At 40.9% G+C, this 20,394-nt stretch overlaps 1 protein-coding gene across 1 annotated transcript in view; it reads right to left on the bottom strand.

The window, feature by feature from the left end:
• Positions 1-1,746: 1,746 nt before the first annotated feature.
• The window catches only part of wdr43 (WD repeat domain 43), a 30,598-nt gene continuing 11,950 nt past the window's right edge, over positions 1,747-20,394 (bottom strand). Inside the window, exons 7-18 of the mRNA XM_034159359.1 lie at positions 18,869-18,933; positions 17,060-17,219; positions 11,828-11,914; positions 11,531-11,656; positions 10,374-10,523; positions 10,100-10,186; positions 9,956-9,987; positions 9,196-9,259; positions 8,134-8,247; positions 6,141-6,210; positions 2,791-2,846; positions 1,747-2,490 (exon numbers count right to left, since the gene is read on the bottom strand). Coding sequence (XP_034015250.1) covers positions 2,368-2,490; positions 2,791-2,846; positions 6,141-6,210; positions 8,134-8,247; positions 9,196-9,259; positions 9,956-9,987; positions 10,100-10,186; positions 10,374-10,523; positions 11,531-11,656; positions 11,828-11,914; positions 17,060-17,219; positions 18,869-18,933 — 1,134 coding nt within the window. The 3' untranslated portion in view covers positions 1,747-2,367. The remainder of the gene's footprint in view (positions 2,491-2,790; positions 2,847-6,140; positions 6,211-8,133; positions 8,248-9,195; positions 9,260-9,955; positions 9,988-10,099; positions 10,187-10,373; positions 10,524-11,530; positions 11,657-11,827; positions 11,915-17,059; positions 17,220-18,868; positions 18,934-20,394) is intronic.

Raw genomic sequence — 20,394 nt, forward strand, 5'->3', positions numbered from 1 at the left:
AAAGATAACTATAAAAGTGTGAAATTTCCCATTTTCTGTTTTTCATACAATATGAACCATTGACATAAGTGCCCGTAGTCTAAGAATCACCCACCCACAATTTTTTTTCCCCATTTTGTCAAGAAAACTGATTATACATGGCACATTTTGGTGTTTAATTCATATCACATGGAGTTTTTCAGTTGAAAGGGCACAATGTCAGAGGTTTCTGATGTAAAAAAAAAAAAAAAAAAAAAAGCTATGGTGGCCCAAATGTTGACATCACAGGGCAGCACAATGTGACATTTCACTTCATCTTCCTTAAATTCGAGGTAGGTTTTATTTTTGTTTCATCCAACAAAATGGCTTGAACAAAAGAGCGCCTGATTGGCTGTGCCAACATAAAATATATAAACAGCTGTGATTACCTGAAATGGGGTCAGCAACAGATTTCTGAGCTTATGACCAAAGGTTTTCCACAGAACTGGACATCTTTGTGTTGCATTAAGAATGTTTCCTGACTTCTTAAATGGAACAGCTGGAACTGCCCCCTTTGATGCAGTTATTACTTTGTGTACAGAACACTGAAAGTGACAGCTTGAATTACCGTCGCTCAGATTCCAAGTATACTGTCAGTTGAAGTGAAACTGTCGGGGTAACATCTGGAATCTCAACCTAAACCCTACGTGCACTGACAAACCACGTGTTGTAAATGCAGACCACGTTCTTATGGACAAAAACAAAAAGTGTGCAGAGCGCACGACGAGCCTTCACCGTGAAGCAGAAATGACAGATGGGAGGTCAGACGTCAAGTTGAGCAAGTTCAGACAAAAACTCACTCCAGCTTCCAAATTAAATTCTCATATTGTATTACTACACACAGGTACAGAAAGACAAATTAAAAGAAACAAAAGCTGTGAGCCAACGACACGTAGAACCACAAGAGCCGTCAAACAAGCCCTGCAAACATCCGCGATTTACGCCTAAAAATGGTTCCTGTCAAATGTCAGACCAAAATATGGAAAAGCTTCTTGCAGAATAGTGAAGGTGGCAACTGTCCACTTTGTCCCAACCGTCACGGTGCTCGAGACAAAAACAGGCCTCAACATCAGGAAGTTTAAGCTGTGCCGGCTGTGGTGACCAGAAGTACATTTTTCTACCATAGCGTGACTACATGCTGTAGCAGACAGCACAACAGCTTTAAAAAAAATAATCACTGAATCAGCAGTTAAATCACCTGTGTTGGCTAATGCTAATACAGGTGGAAGTGTAGAATTTGTTCTTTAATAAATTTGGCCATCTGAAGTGTCAGCAGTTAGCTTCATTAACTCACACTGGCTTAAATTCCTGTTACACTGCTACGGCAGATGTGTACATCCATGTACAGTAACCATAGCAGCTGTTTGAAACACTCACTGCTGAAACTCGCTGGAACAGCAGCAACAGCAGCCAACGTCTATGTGAAAATGTATGAAAGTCACCTCAGCTCACCTGCCTCCCATTTTAATGGCTTAAACTGAAAGCCACTGTTGACATTTCAGAAGGGGCACAAAAAAAAAAAAAAACAGTGTATTAGCTCAACAGTGACTTCATGATTCATTATGCTTCAAGTCTAATTCTGCCATTTGAAAACCCCCTTTTCCCCACCACCTTGACTGTACGTCACGTTCTTTAACTTCAGTCTGAACGTGACCGCTGGGTAACAGAAAGTAAGCCCACATAAATAAACTGAAACACAGGAACAAATCTGAATAACGAAAGCCAGCATTCAGGAGACTCTGCAGTTCATTTAATTCCACAGATGGTGTGGCAGGAGCTGGAGAGGAAAGAGCTCGTACAAACACGTCACTGTACATTCAGAGTTACACCACACGGGGTCCCGTGCTCCACGAGGCCCACACAGCCCGAGTAAAAAAGCATCTCCTCGTCTACCGTTAAGACACAACATACTGTAAGAGCAATATGATGTTACAAAATTTGGAATGCGGCCCGTGAACACGGGGTGGCCCGAACGGTTGCCAGATGGAGATATTTTTCAGTCATTTTCAGCAGCTATTCACTGGGTGCAGCTGCACATCAACTGACAGAATCAACTTACAAAGTGAGGAGGACTCCATTCAGCACAGTGTTTTCGCCGCTGCCCCCCCCAAAATATAAAACTGAGGCATCCACTCTTCACGCGGTGGGTGGGGGAAACCGGTGCTGTGACATCACTGCTCTTGTGGCTGTGCAGCGACGCTGCCCAGCAGGGGGCCCCGTGCTGCCCAGGTCTCAAAGAAATGTCGATTTTGTAAAACCTCTGTCTTGATAAAATCAAAAGCATGAAAAATAAAAGTATACATATATATAACTTTCAGTTCCACTGGGTGTATAAACAGCGTTCTTTCCTCATTCCTCTTCACTCTCATTTTCGTGTTCCATGTCTTCTTCACCATTAGCTTTGGATTCTGTTCTGCCGTCTGTATCGTCCTCTTCGTCATCTTGGTCCTCCTCCTCCTCCTCCTCCCAATGCTGAGGAACAAAAATATTTTCCATGTCAGGGCTGAAGACCTAATCTACAAAGTGTTGCATGTACACTCAGACGAGCCACTCCTTACAGCTGCACATCACAAATGAAGCTGCTAAAACTGATCATAGCGACTTCACTAATCAACACCAAAAGCAAAACTATGTTGACGTACTGCAGGAACTTATGGATCTCCTGAAATAATTCTAACCAGTGGCTCTGAAAGGACAGCTGACTGGTGTTCTTAACCCACAAACCAACACGTCAAAGTAAACCACGCATCCTCTCTGATCATCTCAACCTACATCAGAGTCCTCGTGGAGTCCCTCATCAGCAGAAGCCTCATCTTCATCAGACGACTCTGTAAAAGGTCAAAGAAACAAAGCTCATTATCGCTGACAAACCTGCACACTGAGATGTCGGCGCGCACACAAGGGGAGGTCGTCTTCACTTGTTTGGACTTTTTGTGCAGAGGAGGAAAATATTTGCACTTTAGTTGTGGGTTGAGTCGGTTATGACAACAATGATTGTGTTGTGCAGCAGGAGGAATGTATGTCCTGATCAGCTGAACACATCTGCTCCATTAGGTCGGTCAGGCACCATCTGCTACCAACAGTAAGCCCCCCCCGACTTGCCATATTCCTTCAATTATAAAGGATTACAGGACTGCCGTGGTATCCAGGCTCCACTGTCTCACTGACTTGTGTTTTTGACGTTATGGGCTCCAGAATTAATTGAAATTAAGGCCTTACTTTGAAAGCCATGATTATAATAATAAAACCCTGAAGGGTCAGGTCAACATTGTGTATGAGCCTGAACATGAACTTGCCTGACAGACACCCAAGCTGGGCATGGCTTTATTTTCCCATAATTTTTCCTCCATTCTGCATCTGCAGGAAATCTATACATTTTATAGAAGTGGCAACCTGAGACAGCGTGCAGTTCCTTGACTGGCCACTTGAGGCTGGCTCCAAAACAGAGCACATTCCCACAGAACCCCATGGTAAAATGTTGAACTTTAGAGAAGAAATTATGGAAGTAAATATGTGCCATCAGAGTTTGAATTTTTAAGGTTTAATTTGTTTAGCATCAAAATATTCAGCCTCAAAAAACACCCTAAAAAAATACCTAAAAAAAAAAAAAAAAAAAAAAAAACAAAAGCAGGGAGAAGCAATCGATCCCTGTCTTAATCATCCAATGTTCAGCAATTTATCACGTCGTCTTCCTTTGATTTGGTCTTGAAGCGTCATGACCAATGGAGCAAAACGTGATTGGCTTGAACGTTGGATGATTGAGACAGAGATAGATTGTTTCTCCCTACTTTTCTATTTTTGAAGTTTAATTTTATTTTTTTGAGGTTGAATATTTTTAGATTGAATTTTTTTGTTGGTTGAAGTTTCTGAGACTAAATATTTTGATGCTAAAAAAATTCAACCTTAAAAATATGAATCCAAACTGATGGCACAGATTTACTTCCATAACCAATAAACATTTACAAGCTGGTACCAACAAACAAAAACAGGTTTTGGTCTCTATAGATTTCATCCTCGGTGACAACATAACCGGGGGGGGGTTCACTTTGAGTAATGGCGGCTGAGGCCAGTGACGACTGCTCTCGTCTAGCCTCACGTCTGCTCGCTGCAGCTGGTCCTGGAAACTGTGTCACTTTGGAATATTTTATTACAAACACCTGGAATAATGCATCCTAATGGATCATGTAAGCTGTCTCTGTTGCAATAGTCATTGAGTGAAATTCTCCTCAGTTGTAATGTCGCATGCTAACAGCGTTAACACTTTTAGCAGCTGTTGGCAGCTTCATCCTTTAGGTGCCCTTAATCCACAATTACTGATAAAATACTCGACTCATAACTTTTAATGTCCACAATAACGTAAACAATGAGGAGAACCACGGTGCAGTCCCCAAAAATATAAGCTAGTAAACACCCACACCCAGGTTAGGTGGATCGGACTTTAAGAGCGGAGCGTGTTCAGGCATCTTTTGTCACACACGGAGAACCACCCACACACCATCCGTTCATGTATTAATGAATTTATCAATCAACTGCTGTGAACACGACCCAGACACGGGCTTCATTTCAGCTGTTCTGGGTCTCTATAGAAAACCAATGAGTGACGCCACGCAGGCTTCGTCCAGTTTACTTACCGTACATCGGTCAAGAATTCACAGTGCTTCACTTTTTCAAAATTTTGTTTATGTTAGAGCCTCATTCCAAAATGGCTGAAATTCATTTTCTTATAAAAAAAAATTATGCACAGGATACCATAACAATGTGAAGAAAGTTTGAGATTTGAGTATGTTTATTAAAAATAAAAAACGAACAAATCACTTGTAGGTAAGTATTCACAGCCTTTGCCATAAAGCTCAAATTGAGCTCAGATGTCTTCTGTTTCCACTGATCATCCTTGAGATGTTTCTGCAGCTTAATTGGAGTCCACCTGGGTTAAATTCAGTTGATTGGACATGATTTGGAAAGACACAAACCTGTCTACATATAAGGTCCCACAGTTGACAGTGTATGTCAGAACACAGACTAAAAGCTTAGCAGCTAACCTGACCATCTCTTAAGCATGTTCATGGAAGTGACGCAAACAGGTCTGAATGAGCCCAAAACCACCAGCAGCTTTCATATTAGGGCAATACTGTAGGTTTGTGTGTTTATATGTATATAATAGCCATATAATAAATTATTAACCTTGCTTGTTCCATCTGTACAGGAAAATCTCAGACCTGTTTTTTGCACAGGCCTCACTAACGCTTGTTCTGTATTGTCAACACATCTGTCTGATATTTTCTCATACAGACCTCATGCTCAGTTAATCCTTTAGTATATGTGACTTTTTTTTTATATAATTTGCAAACAAAAAAACCCATGCCACTATGGGGTGTTGTGAGCAGAACTGAAGGGAAAATGAATTCATTCCATTTTCGAAGGCTGTAACATAAAATATAGAAAAAGTGGAGCGCTGTGAATACTTTCTGGATGCACGGTAATTATTTCACGAAGGCCAATTGTCTATGTGGCTCAATAAAGCATTTTATACAGTACGGTAATGAGGAATGAGAGTGAACAGTGCAGGGACTTCATGCTCCATTCAAAGGTCCAAAGATCTAAACGCTGCTGGTTAGGTTGCTAAGCAACAGGAGTCAAGCTTGCGTGGTATGCATTGTCAAGAGTGGTTACATGATGTACAACAGTGCCGTCATAAATCCTAACCAATTCACTGCAGTCAGTGACGCCTCATCAAATCACTTCACGAAGAGAGAAGACAACGGTCTGCACAGAGCTCCAACGTGACCCGCTGCACTGCAGCGTCACTCGTATTCACACACACACACACCTGAAACACAGCGAGTGTCGGCCAAACAAGTGTCAACTTGGCACGTCAGCTGCAGCAGAAGCACCAGGACACGCCCACTAATTCTGACAGGCCGAACACTGGGATCAAGGCTGGACAGCTCTGTCATGTTTATGAACTGAACAGTTCAGCGATCAAACTGCAGCGACTCGCACGTTCTAATGAATTTACTGCTGCTGGAGCGGACGCTGAAGATGGTTCTGAGGAACCAGAAGGGATGAGAAGATGAAGGCTGGTAAGACTGTAGAGAAAAGAAGGAATGTCAAAGAACACTTACCCTCCACATACACAACCCTGGCAGTGTGGTCAACATCTCCAACTGTGTTACTGCTGTCATTTGTTGCCACCTAGTGGTAGAGAGTAAGTTGTGCGTTAGTGCGGCAACAAGCAAATAAACCCAAACAGATCAACTTTTGCCCTTTTATGATTCAGTCACAAGTGAAGGCATCAAATTAAAGAGGGAACAGGTCTGTCATGTGCAATAGAGGGCGACATTCATAAAAAAAAAAAGCACAAAACACCACGACTAAAAGTAAATGTTAGCTCAGCCTTCAGGGCCACGGGATGCACTTTAGTTCAAGTAAGCGAAGTAATCCTCATGAATTTCACAACATGGATAAGTGCAGGTTCTTGCTGACTAGACAGAAATGGCATACTGGCAACTATAAGTACCGGCCATTGTTTTTGCTTTGGGTCCTTGAAGGTGGAGCAACACTGACATGAGATCTGACTTGCTACCAGAAGAAGCACCTCAAATGGTTCAGTTCTTTCTAAAGAATAAATGTCAGTTCTCAGGGGAGAATGTCTCACTAAGAGTAGAATGGGAGGCAGAGCCTTCAGCTTTCAGGCTCCTCTCCTGTGGAACCAGCTCCCAATTCAGATCAGGGAGACAGACACCCTCTCTACTTTTAAGATTAGGCTTAAAACTTTCCTTTTTGCTAAAGCTTATAGTTAGGGCTGGATCAGGTGACCCTGAACCATCCCTTAGTTATGCTGCTATAGACGTAGACTGCTGGGGGGTTCCCATGATGCACTGTTTCTTTCTCTTTTTGCTCTGTATGCACCACTCTGCATTTAATCATTAGTGATCGATCTCTGCTCCCCTCCACAGCATGTCTTTTTCCTGGTTCTCTCCCTCAGCCCCAACCAGTCCCAGCAGAAGACTGCCCCTCCCTGAGCCTGGTTCTGCTGGAGGTTTCTTCCTGTTAAAAGGGAGTTTTTCCTTCCCACTGTAGCCAAGTGCTTGCTCACAGGGGGTCGTTTTGACCGTTGGGGTTTTACATAATTATTGTATGGCCTTGCCTTACAATATAAAGCGCCTTGGGGCAACTGTTTGTTGTGATTTGGCGCTATATAAAAAAATTGATTGATTGATTCCCTCTGCATAGTGTTATATCTGGTTTGACAATGGCTGAATTCCAGTTTCAGGCTTGAAGCACTGAGGGAGGCCTCATGCTGTGGAGCATTGGTCATCTTAGCAGAAGCCATTAGACTATTAGAACTCAAGTACTTTAACAGATGAATCTGATCCCTTTGTTCTGGATTGCTCTGCAGTGACCATCCACTCAGAAAAAACCCAAACCATGTTGTACTGGCACACCCGTTGTCAGGTTAAGTACACTCTAATCACGCATCACTGTTTGTAAAGTTTAACTTATTACTTAGTCAATTTCTCAACGTCATCACATGACCAGCAGTACAAAAACACATTTTCCTACAAACAGAACGGCTCAACTGCACTGATACTTTCACACATTTTTGTACACATTCAAGTACACTGATGGAAGCTTTCCAGAAATGACCAGATTCTTGGATGTGGAACACTTACCATTATTGATGCCTCTTCTCTTCCATTGATGACTTATCTACATGCATCATTAACTTGAAATGGACCATTTCTGACTCATGATGGTTGATATTAAAGAACATGCTAATGGCGAGGTTAGCAAATACAGTCGCATGTTAGCAGTGAGCATGTGCGGTGACCGAATAGTGCCAATCTCAGTTAGCTCAACCAGGTATGCTAATGTGAAGGAGAGTTAAATTCTGGAACAAGTGGCACTCGCCACATGAGGAATTCCAGTAACTCCCTGAAAGCCTTAACCATGGTAAAGATAAAAACAGCCATTAAAATCCGAGACGTTCTTCACTGGTAACCAGAGTGAGACAGTTTGCACTTTAGAAGCCCTCTTTGGTGCGCCGTCACCATTATGCTCTGCCATGAGTTCATTAAAAACACTAAGGCATGTTTTGTTTTTTGGTGTACATACCTGTGTCATTAGGAGATACAGTTTCCCATGAAGCTTTGTTAGTTTGTGGAACATCTTCACTCTGCTTTCAATCAAGTGATACAGCACTCCTAGCTGGGTGGCCAGATCTGGGAGCTGTGGGTTGTACAGATAAAGCAGTTACTGGTGAGACCACGCCACTGTGAAGGCCTTCTTCTGAAGTGGCTAAGATGTCACGCAAACTACACACGAGGTTGGGGGCACAGGATGTCAAGTCTCATACTTTACTTTTCATAAGGATCAATGAGTTGTGCCATATAGCCGGATCCACCACAGATCCTTCTCACATAATTCTAACACACCAACACTGATGATAACATCCAGGACAGTGATGAAAAATTGTACACAATTATGCACGTACGTTTGGATACGTTTTATACAGGCCATCTGGTTGGTATTAATTACTGTGACCCAGTTAACTTGGGCCAAAGTAATGTGGAGCATTTACTCTGCTTCTCTACATCGTGGCACAATGGAGCATAATGATGCACATCTGAGTCAAACTCTGGCCCCGCCCACTTCCCTTTAATACCGATAGAGTAGTATAGAGACTGATGATGCATGCTTGGATGTTTGACTTCTCACTATTACTAGCGACTATCACGACCTCCAAGCTGCTGCTGGCAGGACATCCATGTGCAGCAATAACACACGTGCACTGCCATACTCATACTCAGTTGCAACTGGAGAAGAAACTACTTTCTTTCCCCGAGCCTCACCCAATACCCGCTGGGACAGACTTCAACCACCCGTGAGACCCTTTACTGGAAGAAAGGGCTTTTGAAAATGAATGACTGTAAATCACAGAATGAATCTTTCCCCCAGTCAATAATGATGAAATTAAATTTTCACATTTAAACAGTACAGAAATATGAGGTTTGGTTAAGGTGCCTTAGTGGTTAGCACTGTTGCTTCACAGCAAGAAGGTCCTAGATCGCTTACCAACCAGTATACATACATATTTCTACAAAAGGTAATAACGTGCTCCCTTTTCACAACAGTTACACTCAACGTATTTGTGTAAGTCCTTTAGTACAGACTTACCGAAGCCAAGTATGATGTGTGGTGCACAAGAACAGCCTTGAGCCACTTAATTGCGATCACTGCCCTGCAGAAAGAAATAAAATTCATGTTGTCACCATCTCCTGAAAATCACCTGCAACAATTTCACTTAAATTATGGAGAAACTGAGGCAACAACAGAAAACATATCTATTCCAGGACTGTGTGATAAAACAATCAGTGCATGAGAGTACAAGTTTGGTCAATGACGACGCACTTTGGAGACAGACTCTTGACATGGAGAAAAGCTAAGTAAGTGTGACCCTAGTTCTCAAATCCCAGAAAAAAAAAAATCTGTAAATTAAAATAACTATGGCCTAAAAATACTTCTGTCATTATTATGATAATATGTAAAACTGTCTTAAAAAGTAGCCCTTGACCTTAAGTCTTCTGGCCCCTGGACCCTCCCGTCATACAACAGCTGGTGTCGCAACAGTATTGTTAGCTTCCTCTTTCACTCTTGCAGATTAGTTTGAATAAGTTCACCAATGTTGAATCACTGCTCAGTTTGCACAAGTCATACTGCTACCACCAGGTACCTCACTGACCACTTAAACTCATCCTCCCTGATATCCACCTCAGGAGAAATATTACCTTACACATACACATCTGTACAATGGGGACATCAGTTATTCTCTAAAGTGGGCATCTTATTTATTTTTCAACAATTATACAGCAGAAACGTGCCCCAGAAATACTGAATATGGTAAATCAGAAACTACTAATTGAAAGTTTCTACTTACATCACAGGGTGTCCCTGCAGCTTTCTTGTAAGCTACCAAACAAAATGAGGGACTTATTAAAATGTATCATGAATGATTACAATTTTCTCAAAAACAGTACAAATATTCGTTAACCAGCTGGGATATTAGAAATGTGATGGTTACCTCTTGAAGCAAAGGTAAAACAGCAGGCAGAGGCAAACGAGCCACTGTTTTCTTTATCACACTGTCCTTGTTCATCTGCAGAACTTTCTGTATGAGAATACAAAATATTTACCAAGACAGCAGCGCTAAAAGTAGAGGTTACATCTAAAACAACATCTGAACTTCCAGATACCATTTAAGAGTTTCAAGTTTTAGCACGTATTTGGGTTAGATTATGGCCTTTCTGACTGGCAATTAAAACTGGTCTGAGACCATGTCTTCTTGGAATACATACATTTATTACGCTGGCATCGTTACTCTCCAAGCCCTGCACCAGCAGCACTGCAAAATTATCTGTCTGTAAAGACAGCGTCTCTTTAGAAGCTCCTTTCTTGGTGGAGACTCGAGACAGGTCAATGCCACCCAGTCGCTCCTCGATTGACATCTAGAGGGGAACAGATTGACTTTTATGAAGCGAGATAACCATGGAGCAAGAAAGCCTGCAAAAATGAATTCACGGGGAACATGATGTGCCAACAGCTCCCGTATTTATAAAGAAGCTAAACTCTTTTGAGGTAAGAAGAGATATCTTTCACAAATTTTAAATCCTCACTTGACCTCAAGGGCAGCTCGCCATCAATTTTGTTATTTATTTTTCACCATGAATTCACACACAGTATTTTCCAAAGTAGTCGCACCAGATTATAAAGCTCATTTTTTAGAACTGATTGTGTATGCTTCTGATGTAAAAATAAATCAAATAACTCATTGGATACCCAACCACGGTGTGTAATCTATGGCAATGCTGGCATTGCGGAAGGTATTGACTAGGGCTGGGCCATATCATACTATCCATGACAATACTGGTATAAATTTACATCATTTTAGTGCATTTTTCCCCCATTTGGCTTCTCCTAGATTATAACACTGAACATGGCTGCTCCTGAGAGGATCTGCTGGAGTTATTTCTTGGAGTACATCTGCGGAAATTAGCAAGTTTCTCTCCAATTTGTCAGCCGTGCTGCTGTTAGCAGGGGACAGTGAGCAACAGTCTGAGGACACAAGTCCCACACCTGAATGGAATGATGATTGTAGGGCTGCAGACATGAAGCAATTCTATCAATGTCCAGTCTGACTGGTTTTAAAGTGTGATGATCCTCCACAGCCGTCCAGCTCTGCTGTGGGTACATGTAAACAATGTAGCTCAGCTCCATCCTCAGTCAAACGGACTAGCTTTAGCCTGGCAGTAATTCTCCACAAAGGAAAACTCAATCATTTATTGAAAATGAAACTGACAAAACAGAAAGGCTAAAATCCAAGAGAGTTCAAGCAGTAAGTGCATCTACTATCATTATAAAGTTTGAGAAAAAAAAACCTGGCAGTTTTGGCTAAAGACACTGATGGAAAAATCAGCATATCAGCATATGGTGCGTAAGTAGGCACTTTACATACCTCTTTGGTGTCTACATGTTTTTTCCTCTTTTCTGAGCCTTGTGAAGATCCTGTAACTGGGGCTTGATGACCAGGAAGGCCTGGAACTAACACACTGCTCTTGGCACTGACAATCGGGGTTTTCACCTGCAAGGAGCAACGCAACAAAATTAAATGTTCACGCCCAATCGCAATTTGTATTTCACTGTTGTGCAACAGGAACGACAAATAAGATCAGGCCACTAGGTGCAGGAACACAGAGATAATATAATAACTGCCGTCCTCTGGATTCTCATTAAGCAACATCTTCAATAATACCTTAGAAATGGTCATTTCCGTGGATAAGGATAAGTTGGTTTGAACATCTCGCGTCAAACACACGTGTCTCTCTGCTGTGTTGATCTCCTGTACAGTGGGAATAATAATGAAGCCAGCTTAAAAAAAAACAAACATTTGGCTTCAAACTTAAAAGCTCAAAATTCTCTTTAGGATAAAACTGATCAGTCAAACTTCATGTGAAGGAAAAAAAAAAAACTCATACTGCACCTTGTCAGGAATTTATCACCACTACTTTCGCAGGGATCACAGCCTAATTATGAACACCATCTTCAGCGCAACTTATTCAAGGCAGTATTTGGTCTAAGTTGTTACAAATTTAATTACAGCTAATCTCGGAAAAGATGAGATACACAGCGTACTATTTTTAACTTGTACTATCAGGAGAAGGACAATAAGTAATAGTTGTGTAAAACTGCTGTAAATTTCAGGTTTCTTAATTATGTTCAAGTTGTGTTCAGAAACATTTTATAATGTACACCCACTAGCCACTTTAAGTACATATTCACAGGACCGGGTTAGACTCCATAACAAGGTGCTAGAAGCAGTCCTCAGAGATGTAGGTACATACTGACTTGATAGCATCAAACAGTTGCCACAAATAGATCAGCGACAACCAGCTGGAATTGTTGAAAAAAGGCTGGATGGATGCTTGCATTGGTGTTTTTAATGCCACGTTTTAACCACACCATCTACAGTACATCCAAAAAGTATTCACAGCCCTCCACTTTTTCCACATTTTATGTTACAGCATTATTCCCAAAAAGATGAAATTTATTTTTTTACCCTCAAACGTTGACACACAATACCCCATAATGACAATGTGAAAAGAGATTTATGCAAATTCATTGAAAAAGAAAAAAAAAAGAAAAAAAAATCACGTACGCAAGTATTTACAGCCTTTGCCATGAAGCTCAAAATTGAGCTCAGGTGCCTCGTTTCCACTGATCTTCCTTGAGAGGTTTCTACAACTTAACTGGAGTCCACCTGGGGTAAATTCAGTTGATTGGACAGGATTTGGAAAGACACACACCTGTCTACATATAAGGTCCCACAGTTGACAGTCAGAGCACAAACCAAACATGAAGTCAAACAAATTGTCTGTAGACCTCAGAGACAGGATTGTCTTGAGGCACAAATCTGGGGAAGGGTACAGAAACATTTCTGCTACTTTGAAGGTCCTAATGAGAACAGTGGCCTCCATCATCTGGAAATGGAAGAAGCTCAGATCCACCAGGAGCCAGGACTCTTCCTAGAGCTGGCCACCCATCTAAACTAAGTGATCGGCACCTGAAGGCCTCTCAGACCATGAGAAACAAAATTATCTGGTCTGATGAGACAAAGATTGAACTCTTTTGCATGTTTGGAGGAAACCAGGCACCATCCCTAAAGTGAAGCATGGTGGTGGAAGCATCATGCTGTGGGGATGTTTTTCAGCAACAGGAACTGGGAGACCAGTCAGGATTGAGGGAAAAATGAATGCAGCAATGTACAGAGACATCCTGGATGAAAACCTGCTCCAGAGCACTCTTGACCTCAGACTGGGGTGACGGTTCCTCTTTCAGCAGGACAATGACCCTAAACACATAGCCAAGATATCAAAGGAGTGGCTTCAGATCAATTCTGTGAATGTCCTTGAGTGGCCCAGCCAGAGCCCAGACCTGAATCTGATCGAACATCTCTGGAGGGATCTGAAAATGGCTGTGCACTGACGCTCCCCATCCAGCCTGATAGAGCTGGAGAGGTGCTGCAAAGAGGAATGGACCAAACTGCCCAAAGATAGGTGAGCCAAGCTTGTGGCATCACATTCAAGAAGACTTGAGGCTGTAATTGCAGCCAAATGTGCATCAACAAAGTATTGAGCAAAGAGCGTGAATACTTATGTACATGTGATTTCTTAGGTTTATATTATTTAGAATAAATTTGCAAAAAAAAAAAAAAAAAAAAAAATTCATGATGTCATTATGGGGTGTTGTGAGTAGAATTGAGGGAAAAATGAATTGCTGCCAAAGGTGCATCTACAAACTATTGAGCAAAGGGTGTGAATACTTATGTATATGATTTTTTAAAAGTTCTTTAACCCCCTGGGGCCGACGCCGTCGTACACGATGGCTAAGACCAAGCTTTACTATAATTATAAATAACTTTTTAATGATATGAGATAGAAACTTACTTTTGTTTTGCTGAAACGTTAACTCCGTGGACTTTCGAGCCAGCCATCGGCCATCTTTGTACTCCTCATAGAAGCTGTGTGATGACGCGCGCAATGTCAGTGCCCAATCGGAATTGGTTCACCGTCACATGGTTTTCCAAAATCCAATCATAGGGCAGATTTACCTCATGTGAAAAGCCAAAGATCATTTTCAGGAGAGATATGTTACTAGTTGGCCCGTTTGAATAGCTCCCTGGGTGCTCCAATGAGTACATACTAATAGTACATATTCAGTGCGCCCTGCGCCATTACGCACAACGATCAGTGAAAGCAGGAGCAGATGGAGAGCCTCTGATGACAATCTCATGTGCTCAGACAAAGTGTGTAACTATCAGGATTGCTCCACTAGTTTGCATGTGAATGTTACTGGATAACTCTGTTGCTTTCTCTGCGTAAAGCACTGTTTACCATATCAATGGACAACAAAACATAGACCATTTTGTATATATTGTTCAAAATGTGCATTTGTGTTTACTGTTTGAACCTTTTTGTTGTACAGTCTTTCACACAAGACCTCAAATTACCTTTATAAAGTGTCAAAACAGTTTATTATAGTTTGCTGGGTGTTTTGAATAAATGTGTGTGGAAAATTATTTTGCGCTTTATTTTTTCCTTGCCTATTTTTTATTGTAAACCTTTATTACACGTATAAAACACAACAAAAACATATATATTCTGAAAGCACAGGTTGACCTAAAAAAAAAAAAAAAAAAAAAAAAAAAGACACAAAACTTGATTGTGGGATGCAGGGAGAACTGTTAACAACAGTAATAAAACATTTATGCCAGGTGAGTGAACCGTCCAAAAAAATGCCCTCGCACCCCAGAGGGTTAATAAATTTCCAAAAATTCACTAAAACTTTTCATGCTGTGTTGTGAGTGGACCTTTGAAAAAAATTAATTGTTCTATTTTGGAATAAGACTAACATAAATTGTGGAAAAACTGAAGCGCTGTGAATACTTTCCAGATGCACTGTAAACGTTGCAGCAGAATGACTTAGACCTGGGAAATTTCAAATCTATCAATTCCAATTTCTATCTATCAAAATCCAATTTTGTTGAGGCTGAGCCGGCTGTAACCCGTTTCCTGTTCTGACAGCAGTGGTATATCCAGTGTGGTCTGTTGCTGCTGTATCTCATCTGCTTTAAATGTCAATGTGCTATGCATTCAGATATCAATCAATCAATCAATCAATCAATCTTTTATATAGCGCCAAATCACAACAAACAGTTGCCCCAAGGCGCTTTATATTGTAAGGCAAGGCCATACAATAATTATGTAAAACCCCAACGGTCAAAACGACCCCCTGTGAGCAAGCACTTGGCTACAGTGGGAAGGAAAAACTCCCTTTTAACAGGAAGAAACCTCCAGCAGAACCAGGCTCAGGGAGGGGCAGTCTTCTGCTAGGACTGGTTGGGGCTGAGGGAGAGAACCAGGAAAAAGACATGCTGTGGAGGGGAGCAGAGATCGATCACTAATGATTAAATGCAGAGTGGTGCATACAGAGCAAAAAGAGAAAGAAACTGCAGTCTGAGAGTGAAGCGCTCTATTGGGGTGATATGGTACTATGAGGTCCCTAAGATAAGATGGGACCTGATTATTCAAAACCTTATAAGTAAGAAGAAGAATTTTAAATTCTATTCTAGAATTAACAGGAAGCCAATGAAGAGAGGCCAATATGGGTGAGATATGCTCTCTCCTAGTCCCCGTTAGTACTCTAGCTGCAGCATTTTGAATTAACTGAAGGCTTTTTAGGGAACTTTTAGGACAACCTGATAATAATGAATTACAATAGTCCACCCTAGAGGAAATAAATGCATGAATTAGTTTTTCAGCATCACTCTGAGACAAGACCTTTCTGATTTTAGAGATATTGCGTAAATGCAAAAAAGCAGTCCTACATATGTGTTTAATATGCGCTTTGAATGACATATCCTGATCAAAAATGACTCCAAGATTTCTCACAGTATTACTAGAGGTCAGGGTAATGCCATCCAGAGTAAGGATCTGGTTAGACACCATGTTTCTAAGATTTGTGGGGCCTATGGCATGCTCTAATCTCTAATAAAATTTTATTGTCAACAGTATCAAAAGCAGCACTGAGGTCTAACAGAACAAGCACAGAGATGAGTCCACTGTCCGAGGCCATAAGAAGATCATTTGTAACCTTCACTAATGCTGTTTCTGTACTATGATGAATTCTAAAACCTGACTGAAACTCTTCAAATAGACCATTCCTCTGCAGATGATCAGTTAGCTGTTTTACAACTACCCTTTCAAGAATTTTTGAGAGAAAAGGAAGGTTGGAGATTGGCCTATAATTAGCTAAGATAGCTGGGTCAAGTGATGGGTTTTTAAGTAATGGTTTAATTACTGCCACCTTAAAAGCCTGTGGTACATAGCCAACTAACAAAGATAGATTGATCATATTTAAGATCGAAGCATTAAATAATGGTAAGGCTTCCTTGAGCAGCCTGGTAGGAATGGGGTCTAATAAACATGTTGATATGCACTCCTGCACACCTTGCAGAAGAGCTGGTGCTAATTCAAGCTACTGCTGCATTTCCATTCTTGTTTTTCTGCAATAAAAAAAGCCATTTTTGCCCAAGAACTACCGCTCACTGGATGATGCTTCTTTTCTGGACAGGTATATCTATCTGGGAAGAACTGTGCCATGTTTAAAATCATGGACGTCACCCTTCTCCACTCTGATGGTCAATTGATCTGCTGATGCATAGTTTCTGTAAATGCATAGTTTCTGCCACAATTTGCCAATCAGATACTCGTTTTTAGTAGCAGCTGCAGCACAGATGCATCTAATAAAGCAAATGGGGAGTGTGTATCAAAGGAATGGCTATCCCACCTGCATTATATAGCATACAAGCTGTTCAAAATATTAACCACAGATGTCCAAAATGAAATATTAAACAGAGAGAACAGTGTATGACTGTAGTATAATGAACCTCAAACACACACATTTTAACAGGCTCCTGTGTACTCACCACACTCTCTATTACAGGCTGCAGGTGGTTGCCATAAGCTAACAGCACAGCCTGAGTGTTGGCTCTGAGGGCTGCTGCCAGCAAAGGGATCGGCACCGGAGAATCACTTGTGTCAGAAATCTGCACCGAGCACGAGGGAAAAAACGGCTTCTTACAAGGCCTGTGAGAAAGAAAAGGGGTATTTATCATGATCAGTCTTAGGGAAAAATGGCCACATCTGAAGAAGAAAAAAGGATCAGTTGTAAAGTCATGACTGACACGGTGCCTGAACAAAATGCAATGCTTCTACTTATTGTGATGCTTCATCTTAATTTCCCTCTGTAATATCAAATTTAAGGCAATGCTCAAATACCCTCGGCCGTATGAGCATAGTCTTCTTTCTAACTTGTAGTTGTTTAACTGGTATCTCCAGTGCAAAGCATAGCTATAATATACATAGTTGTGCTCAAACGTTTACATGTTCTGGCAGAATTTATACAGAAAAAGTACACAGTAAAGAAAATGACAACTGAAAGAACTCAAAAATAATAATTCTCAGTATCAATACAAATGGAACAATAGAAGTATTTATGACATTAATACATCAACTTGTTAAATAATTCTTGGCCACCTTATGTACAGATGTCTTGGTTTTCAGTTTTCCCTGGTGACAATCCCAGTTCCTGCTGGCATTCATCTTTTTCTTTGGCTTTTGCCCATTTCTTTTTTAAAATACAAATATTGCTTATATTGAAAGGTACTAAATTCATTTATTCACTTTTCATTTCATGTAAAAATAGAGGTGAGAGGAAAATCACTGCTTATCTATTTAGATCCTGACTTTATTATAAAAAGTACATTAATGCCAACATTTTTATGCATAATGCAAGTGATAATCAAAAAAATCTCTTACCTCCCTGTTTGTTTTTCTGAGAGTTGAACTCTCACCTAAATGTTAACAGCATTAGCAATTTTAGCAGCTGTGTGTAGCTTCACCCATCAGCTCCACTTAATGTGCAATTACCAGTAGAAAACTTTTAATGCACACAATACAGTAAACCGTTAGGAGAACCACTGCGAAGTCCCCAAAAATATGACTTAATAAATACACAAACTCCCACCCCCACCCCAAAAATAACCCTTCTTTCGAGATTATTGGCGGCTTGCAAACCAACACGGCACACTACCACCACCATTTGGGAGTGGAACATAAATGGATTCTGACGTATACTGTCAAAAATAACACGGAAACGTTCACTGCGTCAGTAAAAACCCGGATCTCTGGGAATTTCTGGAAAACTTTCATCACTGGCTGTGCGTGTGAAGTCTCTGGCAGTAATACAACTGGACTTATGTTAAGCACAAACGGAGGGGCAGATGCAAAGTCTTCACAATACCTAATGGCCATATTTGAAGGCCTTGGGAAAAAAATTATTCACCATTACCAGATTAACACAGCAGATGCGCTGCATCTAAATTGTCCATCCATCTCTCACTGCCTGTCTTTTTTAATCAAAGAAAAACCAACATTAACTTGTCTTTATTGCTACTGTAAGCGGGAAAAGATGACATTTTTAACTTGACAGAAAGTGTCATTACAATGCATGGATGCTGCATTCATATACTGGTGGCGGAACTTTATATGTAACACCGAAATGTAGCAATAAGCTTTATTATTGTAACTTTTTATTTGGTTGATGTCTTGCTATTTTTAAAACAGAAGTCCTACTGGGGGGTTGCCATCAAACCCACCAACTTTTTCCTCCACACTTAAATAACACTGCCATTTGTTGTGCCTCAAATATTTGGAAATATTTTAAAGAGTCTTACCCATTTAAAAAGTGCTCAAAGAAATGCAGCTGTCCATCCTTACACACCACTGCCAGCTTCACTGCCTGTAAACAAAAAAAACCCATCACCATTATTGGCCATGGTCATAACTTAGCCTTATACACCCACAATATTGCATAAGTGTGACAGCACAGAAAATTGCATTTCGGCGTTGTGGAATTGCATTTCTGTATATAGTGTTAAGAACACATTTAACAGTAAAATTTAATACACAGCCAAACTCAAATCATACATTACATCAACTGAAGACAAAAAAAAAAAACACACAATAAGGATGAATAATTATATCAGGCTGACATCGGTTTTGGCAAACAAAAGCTTAAAAAAGAAATGTCTGCAGAAGACACTATTAAAGGTGACACATTAAAACAAAATGCAACACAGTATTCGATACTTTCAGTGAAACGCATTAAATGATTTACATCATGAACATAGAAGCTCGGCTGCATGAATACACCCCCAAGCATTCAGTCTCTGACTCAAACACCCCATCACATCCCTTCATGAACACCTCATGAGTGACTCAAACAGCCAATCAATGAACAAGTTGGTTACGAGCTTGACACGTGACCTTTTACCATGTCCACTTATAATATATGATTTTGTGCTCATTGTTTGCAGGGCTGTGAAATGAAAATTGTGAAATCCGAGGAAAATTCACAGAGAGAAAAAAAATTCTTACCAGTTCGCTTTTCCCGTTTATCTTTCAGATGTGTTGATGAAGCCAGCAACAATTCCACGGATTCTTGTCCTTAGACTTTTTCAAACCATCTTTCTCGCCATCTTCTCTCTGTCTGTCGTTCCGTGACACAGACATGCTGAAAAATTATTATTTTAAAAACTTGAAAGTTCTAAAAGTTTGCGATGTCCACATGCTACGTTTAGCTAAGCTTCGCACAGGAGCCATCCAGTGTCACCGCAGCAATCAACCAGTCCCGCTTTACGACAACTGTCGTAACAGTCAGGCTTGAATGTGGCCTTTTGAGCCCTTAGAATAGGTCAAGATTAGCCACCTTTGAACTTGTTCAAGGTTTGTGTCCCAAGAATGCTCTCTGTGAATTTGAAGACCCTGGCATAGGACTGGACTTCTGCCGAGCACAAACAGATGAACAGACAGACGGACGGAGTGACGGACACAAAGTCGCGGGGGGGGGGGGGGGCACTTTACCATTCTGTTTGAATAGGCAGGTTATGGTTCCAAGTGGGCCATGTTAGCTCAGTTTACATTCTCGCCACAACTGAACTAACATACTATCCGTGAACCAGTTTCTCCTAGCATTACCTTACTGGCCAGCCAGCATATTAAAAACCCCAAAATATATCAAGTGAAACTGTTCAGTATCCTGAGAGAAGACTTTGTCCAATTTGCAGCACAGAGTCACATTAAAAACAGATTGTGTGGTATTATCAGATCAGTTTCACAGGCTCTTGGACTCCTGAACACAAAGCAGAGGTGCCAACCTTCAATGATGCCATATATCCTCATGATGGCGCGCACACACAGA

This window comes from Thalassophryne amazonica, chromosome 19, assembly GCF_902500255.1.
Source record: "Thalassophryne amazonica chromosome 19, fThaAma1.1, whole genome shotgun sequence".
Classification (NCBI taxonomy): domain Eukaryota; kingdom Metazoa; phylum Chordata; class Actinopteri; order Batrachoidiformes; family Batrachoididae; genus Thalassophryne; species Thalassophryne amazonica.